Raw genomic sequence first — 26,980 nt, forward strand, 5'->3', positions numbered from 1 at the left:
CATGGCCCCGCCCCGCCCCGCCAGGGCACAAACAAGCGTGCGCCGGCGCCGCTGCGTGGAATCCGCTACTGCCCTCGCGAAGGGCGCGCCGGCCGGGTCTCCACGTGCCTCGTGGCCGCGGACGTCCAGGACGACGTCGTCATCTCGCTGCAGCGCGCGCAGTTTCGCTATCGCGGAACGTGTCTGGAGCACGCTGCTGGCTGGCTCTCCGTTTGGCGCCCAGATTGAATGCTATCTGATGGCGGGGCGGTCCGCTCCTTCCACGCCATTTCACCTGCCAAGGTGCAGGCTACCCGTCCGCTACCCGTGGAAGGCACGAAGGCGCACCAAGGCGCGCGAAGGCGGCAAGCGCACTTCCCGCCACTGATCGGAGGCGGATTTCCTGCTAACCGTCCCGACCCAACCCCCGCCGGGGCCCCGGCCCGCCAGCTAGCTAGCTTCCTCGTCGAACGCCGCGGCGCCGCCCACGCCAGCACACAGTGGCGTGGTCCAGCCGCCCTCTGGCCGACCTCACCGCCAAGGACGCTGACGTCATCTCGCGTCATTTCGTGCAGGCACCGAAGGCTTCCCGAAGGCTCTCCAAAGGCTTCCCGAAGGGTCCTTGCCGGTGTTTTTTCGTCTCGTCCTCCCCTCGGCGCCCTTACCAGTGCTATCGCCGTTTTCTGCATGGCCAAGCGGGTCGACTGGGGTGCCTCCATTCCGTGGACGTCGCCGGCACGGGGGCGGTGTGGTTGCGGATGCGGGGTGCGTGGGCGGTGGCGGGGCGGGGCGGGGCGGGGTGGCGGGGGCGTCCCGGTCGTTCCGGCGCTGTGTTTGTGGAGACGCGTTGGCTGCCGCTCGTTGACATTTCCGTGTGTTGCGCCACTGCTGCGGCGGTGCGCTGCGGCGGCGTGCTGCGGCGGGGCGCCCTTCCGGTCAAGGATGTGCGGGGGTGGCTCCGAGCCCCCGCCGCCACCAAGCCGGCCACCACGCCGGCCACCACCTTGGTCGCGTCCCTCGCGCTTCTGTCGTCGTCGCGGTGGTGGGCAGGGCTGGGCTGGGCAGGACTGGGGGCGGTCGACTGGATCAAATGGGATTCCGTCCGCAAGGGGTTGCACCACACCACCACCGCGCGGCGCGGCGCGGCACGGCGCGGAGGGCCTGCAGCACCACAGCGCTGCAGCGGACAAGTGGAACCTTGCATAACGTAAATCAGGGGCAAACAGTATGATGGGATATGGGCTGTGAAATTCAATGCCCGCGCCGCACAGGGACGCCGAGTGTGCGTGTGTGTGTGTGCGCGTGTGTGTGCGCGAAGGAGAGGAGATTTCCGACGCGTGCTATGCGCTCCAGTATGTTTCCATTTGGACGCTGCGACGTACACAGCGAACACGCTCGCGCACTCATTCCGGTACGAATTATACACGAGCACACACACACAGCCAGGTCTCACACACACGCGGGATGACCACCGGCAGGTCCCTGACGCGAGGCTGCCGCCGCCGCCGCTGCACGCACACTAACACACACACACACACACACACACACACACGTGAGCAGTCGATCGAATATATACATACTTCCCGCGTCGAAAAGGCGGACCATTTTATATTTCCCGTCCGTTTTTCCGGTTATTTTGAGCTGCCGGCAGTCAGGCAGGCAGGCAGGCGGGCGGCCAGGCGGGACAGGCAGGCAGGCAGCCACGTCACGGTGCGCCGCGAGATACCATCTGATAAGGAAGTAAAAAGCGCGATGCTGAGGAGAGTGACCCACCCCTCAGCACGTGGAGCAGCGGGGGAGGGGAGGGGGGAGCGGGAGGGGAGGGGGAGAGAGTGGTGGGGGAAAGAGAAGGGGAGGCTATCGTAAGGTTGTGAAACGGGCCGCCCCATCCTTTCAATGAGATGAAAGGCCTGGAAGGCCCCAGAGGGCGGCGTGGCGTGGCGTGGCGTGGCGTGGCGTGGCGTGGCGTGGGGTCGTCCGGTACCAGGGCGGGCGGGGCGCGGCGGGGGTGCGACACATTGCGTTGGTGTTGCGACCGCGCCGTCATGCCGCGGTATCGGTCCGCGGCTCCGCGGTTCCGTGCCGCGGATTAGGCAGCGTCCTGTGAATCAGCAGCGCGATTCCGTCGCTCCGTCTCTCTCGCTCTGCTCTCGCTCCCCCGCGGCGCGGCGAGTGCGAGGGAGACGGAGCGACCGAGCCACAGTAGCCGGCAGCGGTAATCCGCGCAGCTATTCCTGCGTTGCGCAACGGGCATCGCCAAGTGCTGCGGATTCGGTGGGACGACACAGCACTGTGCCGGCCTCTGCCCCGGCCTCGGCGGACTCTCCGGACTCTGGACGGCGGCAGGCCGGGCCGCGTGAGCCGCGTCCGGGGTCCAGGACTAGTCCAGGAGGCCGGGGGCGTCGGGGCGTCGGGCGTCCGGGGGCCAGGTAGGGCTCCAAAAGGTAAGAGAGACCTATTTGTGAAGCGGGTGCATGGCGAAGGAGGAACCTGTGAGACCTACACTAGGCCGCCCCTGAGGGGCCGGCGGGGCGGCGCGGGGCGGCGCGGGGCGGCCGTTGTGTGCACTGGAGAGGAGGCCGCCATGGCCGGGCCGCTCCGCCCGCTCCGCCGTGCGCCGCGCAGCTCTGCTGCTCTGTGGGCCGGCGCGCTGCTCGGCGCGCTGCGCTCGCTCGCTCGCTCGCGCTCGCTCAGTCAGTGTTAGTCCGCCAGCCGAGCCAGAGCGAGCCAGAGCCGAGTCCTGCTCCGCGCCTCGCCACCGAGCTCGCCACCCTACGCCGCGACTGCCGCGACTCCGCGACACGAGCCCGCCGCGCGCCGCGCCTCGACCCGCGCGCCGCGACACTGCCCGAGTTTGCCGAGTCCATGTTGGCAAGTCCGAGACTGGCTGGCAGGGGCCGGTTAGGGCCACCGACCGCGCCGAGCCACCCCGGTGGAGCCACCCCGGCGAACAGTGTGCGCGCACCTCGCGCCCAGCAGCCCAGGATTAGTGCAGTGTGATACAACAACTGTGAACGTGTGTGAAGGTGTGTGTGTGTCTTGGTGCGCGTGCGGCGCGTGAAATGCCCCCCAGCCGGAGGGTTCGCGCCGAGGCCCCCACCGCGCCCTCCGCGCCCACCGCGGCGCCCGCCCCCCGCGCCCCGGCCGGCATGCCCTGCGCCACCCTCGCCCTCTTGCTGGACCCGGTACGCGACGGACTCCGTGGCTGCCTTCGCGGCCCGTACCTCTGAACTGCTGGATGCACACCACTGCGCCAACGTAAGTGTCGAAAAACTGTGTCCGGGAGCAGCCTCCCTCACTTGGCGCCGAGCGACCGACTTCCAGGAAGAGGAGGAAACACCTTGGAAATAAATAATCTATGCAGTTTGCAAAAAAAAAAAAAAATACTGCAAAAAAATACCCGTGAAAAAAAATATTAAAAAATTCACGGCTTTTTCTCAAATTTTGAACCAAATTTTTGAACCAAATGGTCAAGTTTTAAAACATTTTTCAAAATTTTGTTTGTAAAAATAAAAGCCATTTTTGAAAAATTTTCTTTGAATATAAGAGTCTAAAGTGGTTTCCCACTCGTCCTGGGTGAGGCTGTCGCCGCCTCGGCCTGCGTGGCCGATTTTCCTTCCATCCCGGCGCTGCCCCGCCTGCCCGGCCTCGGCCGGTGAAACTGGAAATCAAGTCATGGATCTCGATCGCACATCGCACTGCAACGCACCCCCTGCAGTGTGGCTCACGCTGTGCTCCGCCTCCGCTTGCTCCGTTTGCTGCCTCGCCGTGCATCGTGCCTTGCTTGCCTTGCGGTGCAGTGGTGCCGGCCGGGCTCGACGGACGGGGACAGACAGAAGCGTAGATCCGTCGCATTTGGAGTCCCAGGGGGTCCGGCACAGTCCGGCAGCACACCGTACTGCACCTGTATTCGAGGAAGTTGACTCTCAGCGGGCTCGCCCCCCGGCCAGCCCGCCCCGGCCAGCCTTCCTGGACCGCGAGAAAAAATGCTGCCTGCGACGGGTTGACACCCACCGACCCAAACTCTTGAACTGGACTGTACGGCCTTGGCGCGATTATCACTCATTTGCGATAAATGCCTGCGCGCGGTGTGACGGCGTTGCGGTGCTGTACGGATTCCGGCCGGCGACGAGGTCTCGGACGAGGTCTCGAACCCCTTGACGACGACCTGCCCGGCCTGGTGCCCTGCCTGGCGACCGGCCGAGAAGCACCGCCATCCGCACACGTCGAACGTGTCCGCGTCTCCTCGCGCCGCCGCGCGCATTCTCGCGTAGCCGAGCGGAATCGGTAATAGACTGCGATGCGGGAGGTCGGTGGTTCGAATCGCCCCACTTACCCGGCGTTTTTCGACCCCCACGCGCGCTGCTTTCTCGTCGTCTGATGATAATTTCGGGGTCGTCGACCCGCGGCAGGCAGGGCGAGCAGTGCTAGCAGTCCGTGCCGCGGTGATGGCCGTGGCACACTGGGGAATGGGATGGTTTTCAAGCAGGGTAGAAAGAAGACTGTTTGGCGAGAGCGCGGTGTGGTCCCCGCGCCGCGAGGCAAGGCGAGTCCTGACGGACCGCCTGACGGACCGCCTGACGGACCGCGGCGACGCATTACAGCAAAGCCAAGGCAGGCCAAGCCCAACCCCTTGCAGCCAACGCAAACACGGACTGTGTGTGCGCTGGGCTCGATGGAGTGCCTCCAGCCACAAATATACCGAAAGGAAGAAAAGAAAAATGGGCGAAAAAGATGGATGCGCGCGATTTGCGTGACTGTACGTACGAGAAGCAAGGCGGTGACTGTGAGAGCGACGACGTGCAGCAGACTCAATAAAGCTACTAGCGGGCCGCACGTCGGCACACGCTGGTTCACACGCACACAGTCTCAGTGAGAGATGAGGCTGCTGGACCTCCTGCAGCTAAGGGCCGGCCGTCGTCGAGCGCATCGGCGCGGAGAGGAGGGTTCGGCGATCAGGCGACCCGGCCAGGCCCGGCCAGGCCCGGCCAGGTTCGCCAAACGCAGCTTGGCCGCACCGCCTTCCTTTTTTAGCCCCCGAGAGCGAGGGAGAGAGAGAGAGAGAGAGAGGCGGGGAAGGGGTGCCAAAAGGGAGGGTATGTCTCCTCTCTTTTCACTCTCGATATTTCGGGCGATAAATCAAACGAGGTGGCTCGGACGCCTCGGCCGTCTGTCTCTCTCGCACTCTCGGGGCGTGCCGGCGTGCCGTCAGGGCGCGAGAGAGACGGAGTAGCCGGCGCTGTGGTGCATGGCCTGCATGGCGTTTGAGGCGGGGCGTCGTAGGTCGATCGCCTTGCCAGTCCGACGGTCCGACTGCCAACTTCACCGACGCCTTTTCTTCCGTGGATCTCAGAGAGGGGAGCCTTTTCCAATTTCCTCCCACTTTTCAACACTTTTCCCCCTCAGTGTTTTTGTTATGGTTTTCGCCGGCGGTTCCTCTTTGTAATTATCCTAATTTATCCTGCCTTTATGGCTGTAATGCCGCTGTTTGAGGCTCCTCTCCCCTCATGACGCTCGGCCACCCTTGCGTCGCTCTGCCCCTCTCGCACCCCTCTGGCCCTTCTGGACGCCCCGCGAGTGCGAGAGAGACAGAGCCCGCGAGCACAGCGCAAAGACCCCTCGAAGAGCTCGCGGCGCCGCTAGGCCGCGAGGGCACAGTGCACCTTCCTGTTTGCGGCCATCCTTTTGTTCCGGAAACGACAAAAGAGTTTCCGAGTTCTCTCTCTCGCTCCGTGTTTATTCAGCCGTCAATCACGGACTGACTTCCGACTCTTTCTTTCCGTGCAGTGTGCAGGTGTTAAAGCTTGTGTCTGTGCGCGCGCCGCCGCGTTCGTCGTTTCGGTTTGCACGCGTCAAATGGGCCGGCCGCTGGGCGGACAGCGCGGCCCGCGCGGCTCGGCGTCAAATGGGGCTTGTTTTGGCGCTCGCCCGGCCGCTGCCGCTGGGATTCACGGGGCTTTGCGCGGTCCACGCCCATCGCTGCAGCAACCTTCTCGCACTCATGGGGCGTCCAGTACAGTGCGAGAGAGACAGAGTCCTGTTGGGAGTGAGGCCCTATAGCGCGGTGCCCTGGCAGGGCCGGGCAGGGCCGGGCAGGGCCCCGGCAAGGCCCTGTGAGGGGCTGTCCAGGCTATCGCTCTGCATGTCAATCAAGTGTCAGGCGTGGGCCAGTGCCCGTGTCCGCCGTGTGTATCGAGATTCGTTATCACGCGCCCCAAATAATGTCTTCATTTGTTTCGGATTTTCGGACCGGCCGGCCGGCAGGGCGAGAAAGAGAAATCCCCGCGTCGGTCGGACACGGTCGCTTTTTGGGCCCGTTCGAAAAGTGTGGTGATGAGCGGCGGCTACGTGCTAAGTAGCAGGTGTGCCGGCCCGCGCCTCGCGCCACGGTCAGGTTAGGTTCCTTCGATTATAGACGGCCAGGGGCGTAAAGCGCAAGCTTTTAAGCGACACCGTTACAGTTCTTGAAATTTCCTCTTTAGTTTGTGTCAGAATTTTGGACTCTTCTGCACGAATCAGCAGCGGATTCGTTTCCCGAACTACCTCCCGAGAGTCCCCTTCCCCGCCTGAAACAACCATTTAGCTTTTATTTTATGGATTAAAAGAAAATGATTTAGGCCGAAAACGCATGTTTTGTCTGGAGCGCCGCCAGTGCACCGCCTTGCCGTTTTTTAATGCCGCGCCACCGCCCTCTCATTAAGGATCGCATCCCTGCCCCTTTGCCGTGTTTTGGCTCGGCCACCGCTACACTGTTGGGAAACGTGTCGGAAACTGGCGAGTCGCCCGTCCTTTTTTCGGAGGGAACCGAAAAAACAACAAAAACAACCAAAAAGAATGAAACTGAAGAAGGTTTGGTTTTTGTAGAAAGCTAAGCAAAGACCACACACGCCCGCTTTCTACGCGCGCGGCCGTGCCGGCGTCTAGGAATTTTTCGATCGCCCGGTGCACCGCAGTGGGCAAAGTGTTTACCTGTTTGCCTACACTGTGTTTGACTTTGTTTTGCCTCTTGGGCTTTATCGTGTCTTCCTCTTATTTCGTCATCGCGTTGAATGGACGGATGGGACGAAGGGACGCGCCAATGAATTGGTGCACGTCAAAGTCGATTAGTCGAAATTGCAATTCGAGAATTGATTCGCAGCAACTTCAATTTTTCATCGATTGCATGGGGATTGCTGCGTGGTGAATTGGACTTGGAAGGGAGCGTCAATGTGCTAAATGCGAATGCAACAATTGACGAGCGAGGCCTTGCTGAAGTTGCACCGCTGCTACCCGGAAGGCGCGAAGCTCACCGGAAGCTCGCTCGGCGCGGCTTGCAGCCAGGGACGTCATCTCGCTTGAGCCTCGCAGCAGCGCGATATATTCGGCGATCGGACTCGTTGGCCGACATCCAGACCGACATCCAGACCGGGAGGGAGGTCCAGATAGCGTCCAGGGAGACGCAAGAAAGGAAAAGTGAGCAAAAGGTATTCGCGTGCAGCCGGCCAGGCAGGCAGGCAGCCACGCCAGACTGCAGTGTAGGGGGGCGCGCCGGCTGCACTGTTGAACCAGTAAGGGACACCCAGGCGCGATAAGGTGTGTGCGAGACTGCGCATGCGCGTGCTTGCGTGTGTGTGTGTGTGTGTGTGTGAGTGTGTGAGTGCCGGGCACACTGCGGTGCATGATTGCAGTAAGCGGACACCCAGCGTGCCGCGGTGGACGCAGACGCGTCGTGGAGTGGACGTGTCGCCGTGTCGCCGTGTCGCCAAGGGCGAGGCCGGGAGGTGCCAGGCGGTGCCGTGCCAGGAGCAGAGCGAGCATAGCCAGGCCGCAGCACTGCAGTGCATGCACACCACCTGCAGTCCGGCCGCCGCGCCGGGTCGCGCCGTCGTCGCGCCGTCGCGCTGCAGGCTGCGTTCCGAAGCGTGCTCTCTCTCTCTCTCTCTCTCTCTCTCTCTCTCTCTCTCTCTCTCTCTCTCTCTCTCTCTCTCTCTCTCTCTCTCTCTCTCTCTCTCTCGCACTCACGGGGCAGGGGCACTCCCCGGCGAGGTTGCGGAAAACGATTAGTGCGGCGGTCGTCGTGTTCTGGCTCCCGGTTTTATATTTGCCGGCCGCGATAAGCGAGGCAGGCGGCAACCTCCGCCCCGCCCCGCCCCGCCCCGCCACGGCTCCGAAAAGATGCAAAGGAGCTGCAGCACGTCGTGTGTCATCGGACCGAGATGAAAACATCACGACGGCCGGGCAGAGGTCACACGTGTGCGTGTGTGTGTGTGTGTGCGTGAGGACGAGATGCGACGGCCACTTTGGTGCCGAGATACGGGCGGCTCTGGATCTGCATGCGGGGGCGGGGCGGGGCGGGGCGGGGCGGGGCGGGGCGGGGCGGGACCCTCCGAGGCTCCCCGCTGCGCCGTGCTGTGCCGGGCTGCGACGGGACCACGGGGTTTTTGCGTGCGGTTCGTAAAATTGCAAGGCTCTTATATCTTCCTCGTCCGCTCTTGACACCTCCACAGTGTTTACCTTCGTCAGAGGCCAGGTGTCCGGCGGGTCCAGCGGCTTGCGACGGCTCGGCTTGGTGCGCGCTGAGCGCTTTCGAGTCCGCTCCAGTCCGTGCACTCCGTGAACGCCGTGGAGGCTGTCCGGCCCGGCCGGCTGGCCCACGCGCCCCGCCGCGGCCCCGTCCCGCTATTGGTCACGGTTTTCCAACCGGAATATTAATACCCGCGTTAATTATAGAGCTGGCTCCGCTTTTAATTCAAAAGGAAAACAATATCATGTCGCGTGCCGTCTCTCTCGCACTCGGTGGGGGGCGGGACCTCGCCGCCGGGCCGCAGGGCCACTGGCAGGGCCACTGGCAGGGCCGCAGGGGTGCGAGAGAGACGGAGCGGCGCGTCAATGCGGCGTGCAGGCGATGAGGCCTCGGTGTGCCTCGGTGTGTCTCGGTGAGGGCGGCGAGTGAATTTCGTAAGCACGTCCAGCTAATAGCTCATCTGTCAAACGGCTCGGCGTGGCGTGGCGGCGCCGCACAGCGTGCCACGCACGCCACGGCACGGCACGCCACGGCCGAACGAGGATTGGAAAAAAAAAGGCGTCCATTACGGAATAAATTCATTCCCCGGCGCGCTCCGCGCGTCATGGCTGCCTCTGCGTTTTACTCGTTTTACTCCCCATTATTTGTTGTAATTCATTGGCGCCGCCTCCAGCCGGACCTGCTGGTGCAGCAGAGTCCCACTGTACGTAGTTCCAAAAAAAATTCAAAGATTTTTTTTTTTGAAAAATTTTAAGGTTTTTTTATACTATATGTAATTTTTCAGAAAGTCTGTGACTTTTGTTTTAGGCTGTTATGTTTTTTTCAGCTTGGGGAAATTTTGTTCGATTTTCCTTGAACTTTGGCCGTTTTGAGATTTGGGTGCAGTTGACCTCGCGGTCGTGCCCCTCGGCTTTCCGCTCGAGCAAGTGCCAGCCTGTGGCGGCCTGCACGCCCCGAACCTCTTTCCACGTTCGTTTCCGCGATAGTACCAGAAGCACATGACCTTTTCGCTTCGTCCGACATTTGTTTTTGTTCTTGTTGTCGTTTTCGTGGTTTTTTTTTTCGCCTTTTGGTTCGGCTGCCGCCTTTGATAAGGGCGGTGTTTATTCCCTGCGGCATCATAGTATCGCCAGGCTGGGCGGACAGACGAACGGACGGACAGACAGACAGACAGACAGACAGACAGACAGACAGACAGACCGGTAAGCCCACCTAATAAGTCGCATTATTATTTTGGCCGCGTCCCCCTTGCTTCAAACAAAATCAGCCGCCTGATCTGTCCTTGTTTGTTTACTTACACGATGAACTTTAAGCTGATTAGGGAGGACATGCTGGGCCAACGTTCCAAATCGTCTCAAACCGCGCGCCGCTGCTGCTGCTTTGCCGCTTTGTTGTGGCACGACTTGTCATGGGAAAAATAAAGCTCTCTTGTTTTTAATAATCTAAAGGAGCCGGGTGCACGACTTTGTGCTGCTCATGTGCCTGCTTACTGGCCCCGCCTGAAGCGCGCGCTCACACACACACACACACACACACACACACACACACACACACACACACACACACACACGCACTGGCATGCCCGCACACATACACACGCGCGCGCGCGGAGGGTAAACGGGTACAAGGGTCCGTGTGCTGTAACCTGATAGCCGACATGAGGTACTCGGTGGTGCCCGTACCGCCGCACCGCCGCGTACCGCACGCCCGGCTCGGCTTGTCACTCAACTTGTAGACGGTCTTTTGCTTCTGTGGGACGGGCCGCCGGAGGGACCCCCCGTCGCGCCACCGCCGCCGCCGTCGTCGTCGGGGCGGTCGCGGCGCTCATGCCGTCTGCGGCCGCCTCTCTCTCTCTCTCTCTCTCTCTCTCTCTCTCTCTCTCTCTCTCTCTCTCTCTCTCTCTCTCTCTCTCTCTCTCTCTCTCAATAAATTGGAGAGCTGAGCATATTCTAATTCCGGAGGCCATTCCCCCGATGTCGCGAAAGAGGGCGAAGAGGGCTGCCAACGGCAAGGCCAACGGCCATGTCGCTCGCTGCGCGCTGCGCCAGCCAGACACTCTGCGGTCCAGACTCCGGGCCGTCCAGACGGCGGGCTTTGTGTCGAACAGGAAGCGCTCCGGCGGCACCGGATGGTGTGCGAGCGGGCGCGCAATGGCCTCCCCCCAGCCGCGGCCCCGCCACCCTCAAGCACGTCGTCTAGGCCGTAGGCGCGGCGGGCGTCGCCCGCCGTCGCCATGACGACGACGGGGAGGACGACGCACAGGAAATGCGCCGGGCCGCCGGAGCCCCGCGGCCCCGCCGGAGAAGGCAGCGCGAAAACCATTTTCCAGTGTGCTGCCAGCCACTTGGCCGCTGCCTTGGAGCGCCGCCCGATGCATTGAGGGTGGCGAGGGCCTCGGCGAGGGCGGAGCGGAGCGCCATTTGGCCGACTGCACTTGTCGCGCTGTCCCGCTCGCACTCGTGGGGCGTGCCGTAGGCTCGCGAGGGGTGCGAGAGAGACAGAGCGACCTGCCGGTGGCACCTGCCACTTGAAGGCTGTGTAGGCAGTCAGCTGGCGACGGACAAAACCGCCAAAACGGTGCACCGAGACGCCCTAGCCAGACGCTGGAGTCCTGGACTCGGCGCGCCACTCCGCCTTCACGGCCGCTTGGAGCTGCTTGAGGCTGCCCGCTGCCCGCCGCTTGCTCGCAGCGCACCCGGCCGCCACAACGCCAGAACAACGGCTCTGCTCGTACTCTCGTGTTCTTTCGCCGTCTCAATTGCACCATTAAAAGTCGCTCAGTGGGAAGGGGTGGGGGAGAGAGACAGAGGGAGAGGGAGAGCCAGAGTCGGCAAATCTCGGAGAGTCTGGGGGAAGGGGTCGCAACCCCCTTCCCCCACACTGCGAAATAAAACGCATTTCGAAGACCCGGTGCTCGGTGCGCACTGTGGGAATCGCTCTGTCTCCCGCGCACCCCTGCGGACCGGACCGCGAGTGCGAGAGAGACAGGGCGACGAGACGACGGCCGCTGGAGCGGAGCGCCGGGGAGGCACGCCGACCCGCCGAGCGCGCGTGCGTACCGGCTGCCTACCCAGGCGTCTCGAGCAGCCCGCCGGCCGGCCAGCCAGCCAGCCAGCCAGCCAGCCAGCCAGCCAGCCAGCCAGCCAGCCAGCCAGCACAGCCCCGACGCCTACTCTCGCGCACATTCCTTACTCTCTCTCGCGCACACACACACTCACACACTCGCAGACATACACACACACACACGATCACTGCGTCTGGTTGTCGCCTCGATGGCATAATTGGGGTTTAGGCAGGCCGCCGTCGTCTGGGTCAGAAGGGGTCAAAAGAGAGAGAGAGAGAGGAACAAGAAGAAGGAGAAGAAGAAGAGGAAAGAAAAAACAGTGGACATTTTAATAATGCCGTTTCTGCATAGCACACTGTATAATCCGGTCGGCGGCCGCGATGGATTTTATCGTCCCGTGTGTTGCCAAAGAGCGAAACGTGCCCGCCAATGTAATTAACGCGAAAATTAAAATCCTAATGACACACACGCACACACACAAACGCGATCTCGATTTTCTTCTGCAAGGCGAAGCGGCAGGTCACGGACGCGATGTTATAATGTACCTAATGGGGGGCCCGCGCTAACATTATGCATTGTTTTGTGGATGAGTGAGTGTGTGTGTGGTGCGTGTGTTTGCGTGCGTGCGGCCTCGGCTTCATTTGAGCGAGTGTGTGTGTGTGTGTGTGCGCGTTTGTTCGCGACCGGCGGGGTCTCCGGGGCTGTATTATCCGCGACATTGAACCATTGTGTCATTGAACGCGTGGTGTGTGTGTGTGTGTGTGCGTGGCCTACTCGGCCTAGTCGACCGTCCGGGTCAACCACGACGCGGCGGGGCAGGGCGGGGGGGGCGGCGGGGGCCCCGAAACCCCCAAATGGGTGCACACTGGTACACTGGTCCACCCACGCCGCCTTACAGCTTTTCAGCCTTTCGCCCCGCCGGCTCAGACCGGTCCGCTGGAGTCTACACTGCCTGCGCCTGCACTGTCTGCCCCGCCTGGACGGGACGGTCTGGACGCCCCAGAGTCTGTCTGGAGCCCGGGCAAGTCGGCGCCGGTCCGGGGCTCCATTCCCCCCATTCACCATAATGGAGGGGAAGCAACTCGGACAAATGTGTGTTCTCGCCGCCACGCTGACGTCACGCCCGCCGTGGTGCGTGGGCGGCGCTGGCGAGGCGCTGGCTAGCTACCCCTGTTGGGGCCCTGGCGCCTGTGTGCCCCCGCGTCCCCTCCCCCGGCCGGCCCGCGCGATGGCCTTGGTCAAGGAACCGCGAGGCTGGGCGAGTCTAGGCGGGCCCCTCCGGTCCTCCGGGACTCATTCATCCCTCGGGCGAGGAGCTTGGCGGGGGCGGGCCGATCCACTGCATGTAGTATGACGTCACTCGGTCTTGGACCGCGGCCACCAAAACCCCTCACTCACCATCTCTCTCTCTCTCTCTCTCTCTCTCTCTCTCCACCAGATCGACGCGGTCTATTTCATTTTCTCAACAACAAGGCCGGACTTTGCGCGTCACGATTTTTCCTCGGCCCTGCCCGGTTTCGTCTTTCCCTCTCCAATTTTTCTTATTTTCCTTATTTTTTTCCTTTTTTAAGTGTCGCAATGATGTTCCGCGCCCTTGGCCATAGTGCGGGATTGCGTCATACCCTCCCCCCACCCCGCCGCCGCGGACTTGCCGTTTGGTGTGTGCCTACCCGTGAAACGCTGCCGCCGCCGCCGGCGGCAGCAGACTCACGCTCTGTCTCTCTCGCACGTTCAGGGGACGCCCCGCGAGTGCGAGAGAGACAGAGCTCTCGGAATCGGTCTGCTCGGCCAAGACGGGGGCGGCGGGGGCGGCTGTCGTATGATGCACCGAGGACGCCGCCGCGGCGCTTCCCCCCGCCCCCCTCCCCTCCGTCCCGGAGTAGCGCCCCCCGCCCCCACACCGTAAAGCACCCCCGGGCCCCGCCGCCCACACACCGTCGGGCCGCCCATTGATGTCCTTCCTACTACCATCTTGTTGTCGCTGGGGATGTTTTCTTGTTGTTGTTGGCGATGATAAATCTCGTCTCCTCTAAACTAGTTTCGCCCCCACCCCACCCCCTCTTTGGCGGTCCTGCACTGGGAGGCCCTGCAAGCTCGGCCTGCGCGTGTTGAATCGTTGAATCGATGTCATTATGTAGAAGATGCTCTGCTCGTGTCGCTTTTACCCTTTTCTATCTCGCTAGAATTCTGTCCACAGCATTTGCACGGTCCTGGATCTTCCGTCCTGGTTTCTCCTATGCTAAATACATAGGAAAACCAGGTCTTACCGTGTGTGAAAGACAGGGAGACAGGGAGAGAGACAGGGACAGTCAGCCTACGGTGAGGTCCGAAACGGTTAGTCCACCGTGGTTCCGCGGTTCATGTATATTTATTGGTGCGCAAAATGCTCGCATCGCTAGGGCGATAAAATGTTGGCTTCTCCCACACTGGTAAGGCGCAGAGGGATGGACGTGCGGAGAGAAGCGATCGCGCGCCCCCAGTATTGCATCACCTTCCCCCAATTGCTCCGATTTTTCCCCGCCCCCGTTCGCGTGGGAGGGGGGGGGGCTCGGGGGTGGGGGCGGCGCGCGGGGGCGGTTCGCACCGGTCCGAGCAACAGCAGCGCGGCACAGACGCCAACAACGACCGAAGTTGGAGCACCTCGCGGCGCCCCGCCCCACCCCGCCGCGCTACCGGCGCCACAAAAGTTGTCCACCCTGGACCGTCACTGGACGGAGTCGCACAAACAAACACATCCATAATCGGAGCTCTCCGCGGGGCGGGGCGGGCTGGGGCGGGCTGGGGCGGGCTGGGGCGGGCTGGGGGAGGCGATGGAGATTTCACGTTTGAATGCGGCACCAGATCGCGCCGGGGGGGGGGGGGGGGGACGCGCCACAGGAAGTATTCTGCGGATTCGCTTTCGCGTGCGGCGTTTGGAAGAATCGTTGCAAAGGCATGCCGAAATAGAAAGAAAATCAAGTGAGATTTTAAGGAAGCTCGCAGCATCCGCGCGGAAGGGCGTACCCTCCACTGGGCGATTCAGCTTTCCTGAAGTGATGACGAGGGAGGGGGGGTAGTGACCCAGTTCGGCAGCGCGACGCACCAAGTTATAAACGGCAGCGACACGGCCCGAAGTTGCATGAGGGCCGAGCAGGGCCGACAGCCACCCCAAGTTTGTGGCGCGCGCGAGTGTGTGTGTGTGTGTGTGGCCGAGTGCGGTGAACTCACCTCCACCTACACTGCCAGGCAGGCCAGGCAGTGCCAGGAAGCCGCCACCCGCCACCACACCACCCTCACAGACCGTCACAGAGTCACGGACGCGCAGCCATCGGAAGCAAAACAGAATTTAGCGTGACTCCGCCGTTTCGATATTCACCGGCGCCGTCTCCGTCTCGTTCCCGGAACCAGCCGGCGAGTCGAAAAATAAAGTAAACGGGGGATGAAATAAGTCGAGGCGACGTTCTGTTTCTCGGCAAGGCCTTTGTCGGAGAGTCGTGTTGTAACTCGTTGGCGGGGAATCGGCACCACTTCCGTCCTCTGTGTGTGTGTGTGTGTGTGTGTGTGTGTGTGTGTGTGTGTGTGTGTGTGTGTGTGTGTGTGTGTGTGTGTGTGTGTGTGTGTGTGCGCGCGCGCGCGTGTGCGTGCAGTCTCCAGCCTGCGCAAACAACCCCCCGCGCGCACCGCGTCGGCGGCCGCGTCCGCTGTGTCGGTGTGTTGGTGCCGCTGGCAACACGGTAGCCAAAGTGAGCCGAGCCACCGACCGACCGACGGAGCGCGGAGCGCGGAGCGCGGGGCCGCCGCCCCGCCGCCTCCACCGTCGCCGCCCCCGGCCGCCCCCGGCCGCCCCGCATCAGATTCGCTTGCTTCCCGCCCGATACCGGCGTCGCCAAACTTCCTGACACGCACACACTCACACTCACACACACGCACACACTCACACACTCTCTCTCACACACACGCACACACACACAGACCGGGGGGCGGCGCTGCGAAAGGTGACCGCGCAGTGTGGGGCTTTGAAAACAATATCCGCTAGTAATGCTGACACTCCACTGTGGAAATCCTCTTCGAGTGAAACGGGGCGACGACACTGGCGCTTCGTCACGCCTCCTTTTAAAACTCACGTCGCCGCCGCCGCTCTTGTCGCACTCCGTCCCGTCATCCGTATTTTGGTGTGGCGGCCGATCGTTGTGGTCCTCGCGGCGGACTCCCTGCGCTATCTCGCCGTCCTTCGCGTTGCTGCAGTTGCTGCCTGCCTCGGTGCTGGTGGGGACGCCCCGCGAGTGCGAGAGAGACAGCCGATCCGGCACACACGTGTGGCGGTGCCTATCAGTGGGGGCGCCACTATCCGGTTCATTTCCACATCGGTTTTATTTTCTCTCTCTCTCTCTTTTTTTTGGGGGGGGGGCGGTGATAAGTCCGGGTCTTTTCTTTTGGTGGTGATTTGGAGGCGAGCGCGTTGTTGGCGCCGCAGTGGCCATATGGAGGGCGAAGGCTTGGCGCGGCACGGCGCGGCAGTCAGCCCCGCCCCCGCGAACGCCACCGCGAACGCGCGGACCAAATGGCAATCTCGGAAATGCCTGGCGGCCACCTCACCGGCCGCGAGCCCCGCGAACCGCGCCGCCAGCACCACGCCTCGCGCGTCACCGCCACCTCCACGACGACCACCACGACGACCACCACGACGACCACCACGACGACCACCACGGCTTCCAAAACGCTGCCAGAGCGGCGCACTGGGCGGTGTGAAGCGCGAAGCTGAACCTGCAGACCCATTCCGAGAGTCGCTCTCGTCGCCCTGCCTCCCTCGCACCCACACGGGACGCCCCACGAGTGCGGGAGAGACGGAGCGACGAAAACGACTCTCGGAATGGGTCTGCTGGCGGCGTCCGCGTCCACCACTTGACCCCGGCCGCAGGGGCCCGGCCGGCCGTGCCAGCGGCCTTAACCTTTGGCGGCTCGCAAAACAAAAGCCAATCGAACGTAACCGCATCGGAAGAGAGAGAGAGAGAGAGAGAGAGAGAGAGAGAGAGAGAGAGAGAGAGAGAGAGAGAGGGGGGGGCGTGCGTTCCATTGACCGCCGATAAGCGGGCGTCGTGCAGGGACCGAGCGCGCACCGCTGCGACGGCCGGCGGCACGCTAGCGGCACGGAGGGCAGCCCCCCTAGGCGACGACACCTGCAGCACGGCGTGGACCGCACCGCTGCGGTCGAGTACTTGTCTTCCTCTTGAGGTGCGCGCGCACCGCGGCGACACACTGGCGAGAGGCCGGCCGGGCGGACGCGACAGGAAAGGGCTGCCCAGACGAAGAGTGCGAGAGAGACGGAGCGACCGGAGGGGTCCTGCTCCCTCGGACTCACCGTCAGACCAACCGCGACACGGTGGCGCCGCGTGGCTCCTTGGCTTGACACGTGCGGCCGCGTGCGTGGGCTGCATGTCTGTCTGTGTGCCTTTCTGTCTGTCTGTCTGTCTGTCTGTCTGTCTGTCTGTCTGTCTGTCTGTCTGTGTGCCTGTATGTCTGCCTGTGTGCCTGATTCACTGTGTTCGATACTAAACTCCCACGCAGGACTACCGAGTGCGTCAGCATCGGCCGTGAGCCCGTGTGTGTGTGTTTGTATGCGTGCGTGTGTGCGTGCGCGCGTGTTCCAGGTGGTTATGGAATATTAAAAGTTGTCGTGCGGCGTTCGAACCGACGTGACTTCGCCGCGCCCATGCTATCTGTGGCGGTGCTGGCCTTTCAGGTCAAGCGCGCCTTGGGCGGGGCGGGGCGGGGCGGGGCGGGGCGGCGGCACCCAAAGGGGCACTCACCTAGGGCGACGCCGCCGTGCCGGGCGTGCCGGGCGAGGCGGCGGCGGGGCGCTGCAGCAAGTCGAGTGTTTCAAGAGCTTCCTCCACGTAATACCCGACTTGTTGTCGCGAGAGATGGAATCAATCCCACGCTGCCTGTGTGCGTGTGTGTCTGTGTGTGTGCGTACGTCACTGGGAGTGTGTTTTCGAGGCTCTTGAGGTGCAGCCGGCCCCTGGACACACGGCGCGGCGGCTGGCTGTCGGACCGCCCTGGCTGCCCTGGCCGCGACGTCGTCGGCGTGGTGAAGGAACCCGAAGGAACCCCGAGAGTCGGAACTCGCCCTGTCCAGTTTATCTGAGAGCAGAACGTGTCTCCCCGAGTGTCAGCCTATCGGAGACGAGGCGACGGTTTCAAGAAAGCTGGTCGGGAGGCGGCGCGGTCGGCGCGGTCCTCGGAGAACGGTCGCGGCACCGTCAAGCACTCCTTCCAGGAATCGGACGGATGAAATTTGGAGGCGGTTTTCAAGCCTTTTTCCCGCAGTCCGGCGGCGCGGCGGCCTTGCTGCAGGCGGCCAAGCTCGTCACATTCGCCTTGCCGTCCACCAGGCGCTTACGTGATCGGTGACGTCGGCGACGCGGCCGGCGTTCGAGTTCGAGGTTCGAGTCCTCGATCGGACGCCCAAATCGAAATCCCCTCGCTGTGAATCACCGCCTTAAATTTACCGCCGTCGATGGCGGCGGCGCGGCGCGGCCCCGTCGCCGACCCTCCTCCCCGTGTTGTAGGGCGTGTCGTCTGCTTGTCGTCTGCTAGGCGTGTCGCTGTGTAGCCGGCCGGGCTGGCGGCTGGCGGCGGGTTTGCGCGGCGCTGGGCGTGCCGCGTGCCGCCGGCCGAGACGCCGGCCGAGACGGCCACGGCGGCGCCAAGGAGCCGTTCAAACACGTCGCGCGGCGCGCCGGCTGGCGAGAGCTCCCGGCTCGGCTGTCAAAGTTTCTCCCTCCACCAGTGGCGGATCCAGGGGCTGCCTCGGGGGGGGGGGGGAGAGTAGCGCCTCTTCGCGCACCTCACAGGGGCAAGGTGTTGCTTTCTGCCTGCCTCCCAGGCGGCTATCGACGGCTATCGAGGGTGGATCAAGTGGCCTGGATCCACTGCAAACCTGCCGGCGAGGCGACCCTGGCTGCCCCGGCCAGCCAGTGCGGTTGCGCGGCGAGGCGAGAACCCAAACAAACCGCGTGCCGCGCCCACACCCTAAATGACGACACGCGGTGCGTGTGTGTGCACTTTCGGTGGCCGTGCGAAGTGAATTGCGCGTCGGGTTCGGCTTGCCTATCTGCAGTGCCAGTAGCAACGCCACTTTAGATTTGGTTCGGCGGGCTTACTGGGCTGTCGGGACAACGATCGACGTATGTTTCGCGCCAGAGGGCCAGAGGGGCGGCCCATCGGCACCACCATTCGAGTCCCGTTCAAGTAGGGAGCTCTCAAAACAGAATAGTCCTGATTCGCCGACGCGGTGGCCACCCGGTGGGCCGCGGTCAGCACCTGCGAGGCACGAACATGATAAGCCTGGCAACGCCCTCCTGGGGCACGGCAAGCACGGCGGGCAGCTCTCTCTCTCTCTCTCTCTCTCTCTCTCTCTCTCTCTCTCTCTCTCTCTCTCTCTCTCGCACTCACGGCGCGTCGCGGAAGCGTGCGAGAGGGACGGCGACGTGGCCACGCGCGTGACACTCGACCTGCGTCCTCTCGCGCCACCGGGCGGTCGTCGTCGCGGTCCTTCACCCACTACACTCTAACACGATGACTCGCCGCACCGCCGCACTCGACGCGACACCGCGCCAAATTCCTCCGCTATCTCCCCATCCGTGCGAGTAAAACTGTCAAAAGCACGCGTGCGCTGAGAGTGCACTAAGCTGGGCGCGGGGTGCGCGCTGCACCGGGCCACGCCGGGCCGCTCGAAACGGGGAGTAATTTATAGTGTGGTTATCGACGTGCTAATCCAGCGTGTCACTCTTCTGGACGCCGTGTCGCCACGCCGCTTGTTTTCCCAAAGCGACGCGGCGCCGCCGTTCAAATTCCGCGATTCCTCGCGCGCTATCGCCGCCCCGGCCCCGCCGCCCCGCCACCGCTATCAGCCGCTAGAGTGTTTTGTCGCGCCGTCTCTCTCGCACCCGCAGCGCCGCGCCCTCCGCGAGTGCGAGAGAGAGACGCGACCCGCAATCAGTCTCCTGTTTGCGGGCTGTTTGTCCTTACAGGAAGTTCCCCCCGCGGCCACCGCGGGTAGCTGACGGGGCGGTCGAAACAGTACGCGGCCTGGACGCAGGGCCCAACAGGACCACATGGACGAGATTCTCCAGCGGTTCCGGCACGTCAGGGCTGCCAACTGTCGAGTGCGAAACGTGTCCGACGAACTTGCACTTACAGTGCTGCCTGCCGCGGAGCGCCTCACGGTCCGATTCGAGGGGGTCGGGTCAGGGGGCACACACGCCAACCTGTTGCAGCGGCGGGGGCGGGGCGGGGCGGGGCGGGGCGGGGCCGAAGGGCGGGGCGTGCTGCCGGACCGTCAGCTGGAGCCAAGGCCAGGTGTCTTGACGTCACGGCGACGCATCACACGGCTTGGCTTGGCTTGGCCTGTCCTGGCCAGCCTTCCTGGTGGTGTGGTGGCGAGTGGGTGGACTGCCAAGGGCGAAGCAGCGGCTAGTCACTTGCCACAATTAGCGCCGCGATGTCTCGAATCGAATCGAGATCTCGCTAACCTCAAACTCGCCAGCCACACGCACCTGGCGAGTGACAGCGCTTACTACTGTACTCCGCGTCCCCGGAGATCTCGCCGCCCCGGTTCGAGATTCGTTCGAGATTCGTTCGAGATTCGTTTCGGGGCGTGCACATCGAGACTAGTCGAGTTAATCGGATTTAATCGAGTCGATCGAGGGCCATCTTGATGCACTTGTGGGCCGCTAACGACGCCACGGCGCAGCCCGGGTGCAGCGGCATCGCAGGGCCTTCGTTCCGTCGTTCTTTAGATAAAGCTTTTCAATCAGGACGCTTCGCTGCCCGACAGCCTTTGGGGCGGTCGGGCCGGGCCGGGCGGGGCGGCCGGAACTAGGTGAAACTTTTCATTTGCCCGGCCGGCCGACTGGTCAGTGCCCTTGCCGCGCGCGTGTGTCCGTCTGCCTGTCCGTCCGCCCGCCCGCCCGTCTGCGCGCGTACGCAATAAATAAACGAAAGTAGTGCAGGTCATTTTAATGAAGCGAATGGGCGGCGAGGCGGCAATACGCGCCGAGCCAAGGCGAGTGGGTTGTGTTTGTTTTTCCCGCCGTGCCGGGCCGTACCGTGTACAGTATACCCGCCGTCTGGTGCCGCCGGTGCGTCTGATAGCCGTCCGGCGTATCAGCCCGACAGATCAGCTGCTGCTGCTAGGACTCCCAGGAGCAGAGCGAGCAGAGCGAGGCGTTGTTGACTGGACACGCTGGACGTCCACGCCACCGTGGGGCACTCGATTCCGAAATTGCTTCACTTCAGAGAAGAGGCTTCTTGGGCTGTCATCCCCAACTGTCTGTCGCTCTCTCTCTCTCGCACTCGCGGGGCGTGCCGTCGGCCCGTAGGGGTGCGAGAGAGAGAGAGAGAGAGGGGGGGGGGGCGCCCACGCGTCGCCGAGTCCGCCGACCCCGCGGTGTGTTGTGCCGCTGCGCCGACCGTCATTGCTGAGGCATTGTCGGGCGCCAAGTATTTGGCCGGGGACTTTCCTGCATTAGCGCGGCGGGGCGGGGCGGGGCGGGGCGGGGCGGGGCGGGGCGGGGCGGGGCGGGCGGGGCGGGCGCGGCGGCGCGCCATTCCGCGCTTGTCAATCACTCCGTGCGCGTATTAATGAAGGCGGCCTGCCCGGCAGTGGCGCATTCGAGATTACGATGACACTGGCCTTAATCCCTGCGCGCTTAGGCCCGGCCCCGCTCTGCCCCCGGCCTGCCCCCGGCCCGCCCCCGGCCTGCCCCCGGCCTGCCCCCGGCCTGCCCCCGGCCTGCCCCCGGCCTGGCCGACGGCGACAGCGGCGTCAGGCTCCAGACACAGAGGCGGGGACAAAAGCCAAAAGCCGGGCGGTCTGCGGCCTAAGTGCCTCCACTGCGTCCACTGCGTCCTCTGCGTCCTCGTCACGCCCAGCCTGCAGCCTCGGCCGGCCGCGGCCCATCAGGCTAGAGTTTCCTTTGCATAACGAACGGGCCCTTCCCTTCGCATCCCCATTAATTGGCCCCAGACTCCCAGCGTCTCCCGGTCTGCAGAGTCGTCTTCGTCGCTCTGTCTCTCTCGCACCTACACGGAACGCCCCATGAGTGCGAGAGAGACAGAGCGACGGTCTGCTGGACCGCCACTGTCAAAAAGCGGGCCGCGGAGTCCTTGTTGTCGTCCTGAGATCACAGGAGCCGCGCGCCAAGCCGCGCGATAATGACACTCTGTCTCTCTCCGTCGCACTCCCAGTGGAGCGGCCCGACGCGCGTCTTGTCAAATCGGCGCCTGCCGGTGATGTATCGCACGGCCCCCCGCGGCGCCTGCCTGCCTGCCTGCCTGCCTGGCCGCGTCTGACGCGCCGACAGCTTGAGCCTCGTAGAGCCGCGGGAGAAGAGTATATGGCCGCCGATTTTCCTCCACCGTAAAAAAGAAACATGTGGCGGCGCCACTGGATAGGGATAGGCGCGTGCTGCCGACTTGACACTGTCAGCGAGATACCCGCGATAAAAAAACAAAGGAACGGGTAGTTGGAAAACGATGCCAGTTCCCTGGCGACACTTTCTGCAAACGGGGTTGCAGCAGGTTGCAATGTGTGTGCAGTGTGCGTTCCTACGCCCTGCCCGTGTGCGCGCATGCGTCACGCTCCAAGGCTCGGCTCGGCCCGGCTCGGCTCGGCTCGCGCGTCGGCCGTCCAGTCTAGTGACCACTACAAACACCATTTCGTATTTTACGGCGTCGTCGCAACGCCCTCCCCAGATGCATGTATGCTGCCGGTCTGCCGGCTCTCTCTTGTTGTTGTTGTTGATGTTGTTGTTGTCGCTGTTCTCACCGGCCCCCTCTTGTTGTTTCAGGTCACCACAGCTAGCCGTCTACGTGAAGCTCCTGTGCCTGCTGATGGTGAGTCATCCTCGAGAGTCATTCGAGTCATTGGCGCCTCGGAGGCCTGTAGTTGCGCAAGTCGCCGCGGGGGCGAGGGAGGGCGCCACCAGTGTGGGCGTGTGTGGCCTAGCCCTTAATGGTAATGGCAATGCGTCGCGGGCGCGTCGCGTAGGCAACCCGCTGCGCGCGCGTGTTCAACGGGACGGCCTACCGCGCGGGTCGCAGGCTGATTCCGCAGTGTCGTCGCCGCGCTGTCTCTCTCGCTCTCACGGGCCGTCCCGCACGCCCGGAGCGGTGCGAGAGGGACAGACCGACGAGGAAGAGAGAGAGGTCTCGGTGCCGACGGCCTCCTTGCCGCCTCAGCCTCGCGTGCCCGGCACCGCTTCGCAAATGAAGACAAATCCTTTGGTCGTTAGCGATACCCCGCGATCGGAGCGGCACGCTCGCACGCGGATGTTTCGGCGTCGTGTGCGTGCGTGCGTGCGTGAGTGTGTGTGTACGTGTGCGATGGAGCGCGATCGAAGCGATAGGTGGCGGTTCGCAGACTGTTTCCGAGAGTCGTTCTCGTCGCTCTGTCCCTCTCGCACCCACACGGGACGCCCCATGAGTGCGAGAGAGACAGAGCCAGCCCTTGACGCCCGCCCCCTTCCTGCTTCCAGGTTGTCATCTGCGGTGCGGCGGTGCCCATGGAGGAGAAGGTGCGACTGTTCAACGAGAAGACCAAAGGCTTTATGGAGGCGTCGAGGAAGGGCCACTTCGTGTCCGCGAGGAACGTCACGCTGTCCAAGTTCAGTGAGTATCTTGCGGGGAGCGCTGGAGGCTCCACTGGAGGCCGCAGGCCCTCTGGAGCAGGGGCAAAGGCCTCGTAGTAAACACAACCCGGAGCGCGGAGTGGCGCGGAGCGGGCCAGCGGGCTGGTTGGGCAATGGCCTCCATTAGCACAGGGATAAGGCACAAGGCGCATCGAGGCCCTATCTGGCCATTGGGCATCCGCGCGGCCAATGGCAGGGCCTGGAGGACCTGGGCCAGGACGCCGGGCGGACGGAGCCAGCCCGCGCCAGCCCGCGCCATCCGCCCCGAAAGAGATTTACGCCACTTCAGGATCGAGTGGCGCGCGCAGTTTCAAAGTTGTTTGCGCTTCGCCCCGCGTCGCTCGGAGATAGCAGCGGCCAGTCCGGGCCGGCGCGGCCAGGGCGAGCCAGAGCGCAGCGCCCCGCGTCTAATAGACAAGCTTTTACTGTCTTTACTGTCGGTCCCGGACCGTCCCGGACGACGCGACAGCCGAAAAGCACGAAATAAGATGGAACCGTTTCGTCGCCGCCTCGCCGCCAGGAGGACGGTCCAGTGGCCGCGTCGTTCCGGCCGGTGGTTTGTGTGGACGGCCTGACGACCTGGAGGCCCAGGCCCGCCCCTGCCGCACCGGTGGTCCCGGCAGTCCCGCCGCTCGTTCGTTCCGACAAGGTTTAAAAATTGGGTTAGGCTGTATACGGGGGCGCTGCCGGTGCGGCGCAGCGGCCGTTTGCGCGCTCTTTTTGTTTTATTGGTTTTCGGGATCGTTTCTGGAAAACGCCCTGCCCGGCCGGCCCGCCGGTGTGTGGCCGACGCCGCCGCCCGCGATGACTTAAGGCCGAAAGTGACCGCCGCCGAGCCTCACGTGGACGGGCAGAGATCACCAAGTGGGGAGACGATTTGGCGTTGCGACGATTTGCCGAGACGCCGGTCCGTTGATTTTGTCGCGTTTTAATGTTGGCAACATTGTTGTGTTGGCAGCCCTTGTTTCTCGGACGGCCCTTTGATTGACGGGCGCCGGGTGACGGACGCATTAAAAAGGCGTGTCGGACTTGACTTCTAGTGACGTTTCACAATGCACACCTCCAGGCCCTCCCCCCGCCAGGCCCGCCAGGCCCGCCACACTGGAACAGGCTGCTCGAACACACTCCCGCTCTTTTAATGGCCGCCATTTTTTTTCCCGCCAAAAAACAAGCGGCCGCTTTCATGGGAAATTCCGCCCGCGCCCGTTCCGAAGGCGGCTCTAAATTTCCCGCCAAAATCCCCGGAGTGACTTGATTACCCGGGGAAGGCCGTGTCGTAATTAGGCAGTAAACGTCACCGCGGCGTTTCGCGCGCTTTCTGCTCTCCGTCTTTCGCTAATTGCAGTCCTCTGTTTTGTTGCAGCCAATCTGACGATTCGGTCGACCAACGAGATCGGCGTGGTCGAACTGGTGTTCGCAGATGTCACCCCGCCGCGCCACCTCTGTATAGACAAGACCGGCAAGCTCAAAGCCCAAATGGTAAGAGACCACTTTTTTTCGTTATCAATTTATAAAACTATTTTTCACTCCGTGCAATTGCAAACTTTTTATTCTATCATCTTAGTACAATTTTTTGTTTCTTAAGTTTTTGCTCGTTCTACGACATTAAAAAGGCGTGTTCCTCCTTTGCAGAAAAAGCGACGGCCGGGCTGCCTGTTCCGGGAGTGCGTGGACGGCAACTACTTCTTCTACCTGACGTCGCACCCGCGGCCGCGGCTGCTGGGCTTCCACGGCCACGACCAGTACAACCCGCTGGGCCCGCCGCGGTGCTGCGACATGACGCGCGACGGCGAGCACGGCGACGGCGAGCACCTGGTGCCGGACGCGGCGGGCGGTTTCTCGTGCCAGCGGCGCCGCGTGCCGCGCAGCCAGGTGGACTACTTCTTCTTCCTGAAGAAGCGCGGCGAGAACGCAACCCTGGCCGACGCCATCCCGGCGCACAACACCCGCCAGGGCGGCCACAACCGCAGCCCGGCCAGCCCGGCCGGCCCGGCGGACCACCACCTCTCGCCGCACCACGCCGACGACCCCGCCCGGCGGCCGCCGCACCACCAGCAGCACCAGCAGCAGCACCAGCAGCGCCACCGCGGCCAGCAGCACCAGCCCGAGTGGCAGCCGCAGCCCAGCGAGCGGCAGCTGCAGCGGCGGCACCACCGCAAGCAGCAGCAGCAGCAGCTACAGCAGCAGTTGCAGCAGCAGCAGCCGCACCGGACGCGGCACCACCACCATCTGACGATGCCCGCGAGAACGCCGCGGCCCCTGGTGCCCCTGGTGCGGCCCGTGGTGCGCGTCAGACACCGGAAGAAGCCCCACCCCCGCGAGCCGGCCCGCGACGCGCCCCACGACGTCAACCAGCTGCCCTGGGACTAGCCGGCCGACCAGCCGGCCCGACCAGCCGCCCCAACCCGCCCCACCCCACTCAGATGTTTAGGCGCAAGCTTCATGTGTGTTACGCTTAGTTCCATTTTAGCTAATTAACTCAGTTATGTCGACGGAAAATTGGTTAACCAACGGAGTTCTGGAATTTCTATTAATGTCCGCAGGGACTCTTTTGGTCCTGAAAAACATCTAACATTATGAAAGTATAAAAGACCCTTCTAACACTTAACAAAACGTAGAAATAGTTGAAAAGCCCGCGAAAGCGACTCGTCGGAGAATGTGCTAACGACGGCATTTTTTACGGTGCCAAATGTAAATATTATTTAGTCAAGTTATGACAAGATTATTCCAGTGAAACTGTTTGTATTTTTGTTCATGATAGCGTGGGGAATAACATTTCCACGAGTTTTAAAATTACAATATCTCAAATCTTTACCGTGCCAAAACAAAGTAATAATCGGCGAGCAGCCCGTTTGTAATTTGTGTCTTGTTTGCAATTTGTTTGGAGCAAAATGCAAACAGGGCAACGACTGTTGGCGACGTTTACGGTTTAAGGTTTGTATTATGCTAGTCCTCATTGTTTCTAATGTGAGCCACTAGTGGCGCTTCGTATTGTGCCAGGATTATAGTACAAGTATTATCCAAGCAGCAGTATTATCCTGTTCCCACCCGATGAAATCTCATTCCATAAGTTCGTAAAAGACGCATTCCATTACGTCTCTAAGGTATAATTATACATTTAACGCAGAAAGTCAACTGTCGCCGCTCAGAAAGGGCTCGAAAGGACGCGGGAACTAAGTTTTCCCTTCGTCTTGCTTGCAATCCTTTCCGGCGCATCTCCACTCTTGAACGAGTATTAGTTTTATGTGCATGGGGGGAAACAACTTTTAACTGTGTGTACACAAACTAGGAATAACTTACCTTTTGTTCGTTTTGTTTCAGTTATTGTGCGTACTGTACTTCTGTGTTGTTCTTAAATTTTTTTTTAAATCTGGCGATGTTTTAAATAAGCTTATATGTTTCCCCCGTTTAAGTTACTCCGGAATATTTATAAGTTTGCAAGTTGTTGTGTGTATAGCCAGTTCACTGCCAAAGCTCATCAAATGAAATGATCACTAATATATTTATTTATTATGTTTGTATCAAACGCTATAAACTATTTCACTCTAGCTATTTTATTTGCCTGTTCTACTAGTTGTAGGATTGTATAGCTAGAAGCCATGCAAGTAATTTTTCGGGTCGTCATCCCACAGCCAAGCAATATTTGAAAATTTTCCCGGAAAATTGACTTTATGTTGTCGCCAAAACTCTCAAAAAAATTATCTACGTTATTAAATGTGAATGTAATGTTCTACAATAAATAAATTTGCGACCCAAAATCTA

At 62.1% G+C, this 26,980-nt stretch overlaps 1 protein-coding gene across 1 annotated transcript; it reads left to right on the forward strand.

Moving 5' to 3' along the window:
• The first annotated feature begins 2,690 nt into the window (after positions 1–2,690).
• On the forward strand, positions 2,691–26,980 carry LOC117647230. Its single transcript, XM_034388875.1, has 5 exons — positions 2,691–3,237; positions 22,379–22,424; positions 23,066–23,198; positions 24,582–24,697; positions 24,851–26,980. The coding sequence occupies exons 1-5, from the start codon at positions 3,218–3,220 to the stop codon at positions 25,586–25,588; spliced, it is 1,053 nt and encodes a 350-aa protein (XP_034244766.1). The 5' UTR covers positions 2,691–3,217; the 3' UTR covers positions 25,589–26,980.

Source organism: Thrips palmi, unplaced genomic scaffold, assembly GCF_012932325.1.
Source record: "Thrips palmi isolate BJ-2018 unplaced genomic scaffold, TpBJ-2018v1 HiC_scaffold_2, whole genome shotgun sequence".
Lineage (NCBI taxonomy): Eukaryota > Metazoa > Arthropoda > Insecta > Thysanoptera > Thripidae > Thrips > Thrips palmi.

Bases quoted from the DNA above. Each gene is read 5' to 3' on its own strand.
- LOC117647230 (XM_034388875.1), top strand. From the start codon at position 3,218: ATGCACACCACTGCGCCAAC. The intron at 3,238-22,378 runs GTAAGTGTCGAA...TTGTTGTTTCAG, and splicing joins ATGCACACCACTGCGCCAAC to GTCACCACAGCTAGCCGTCT. The intron at 24,698-24,850 runs GTAAGAGACCAC...CCTCCTTTGCAG, and splicing joins GCAAGCTCAAAGCCCAAATG to AAAAAGCGACGGCCGGGCTG.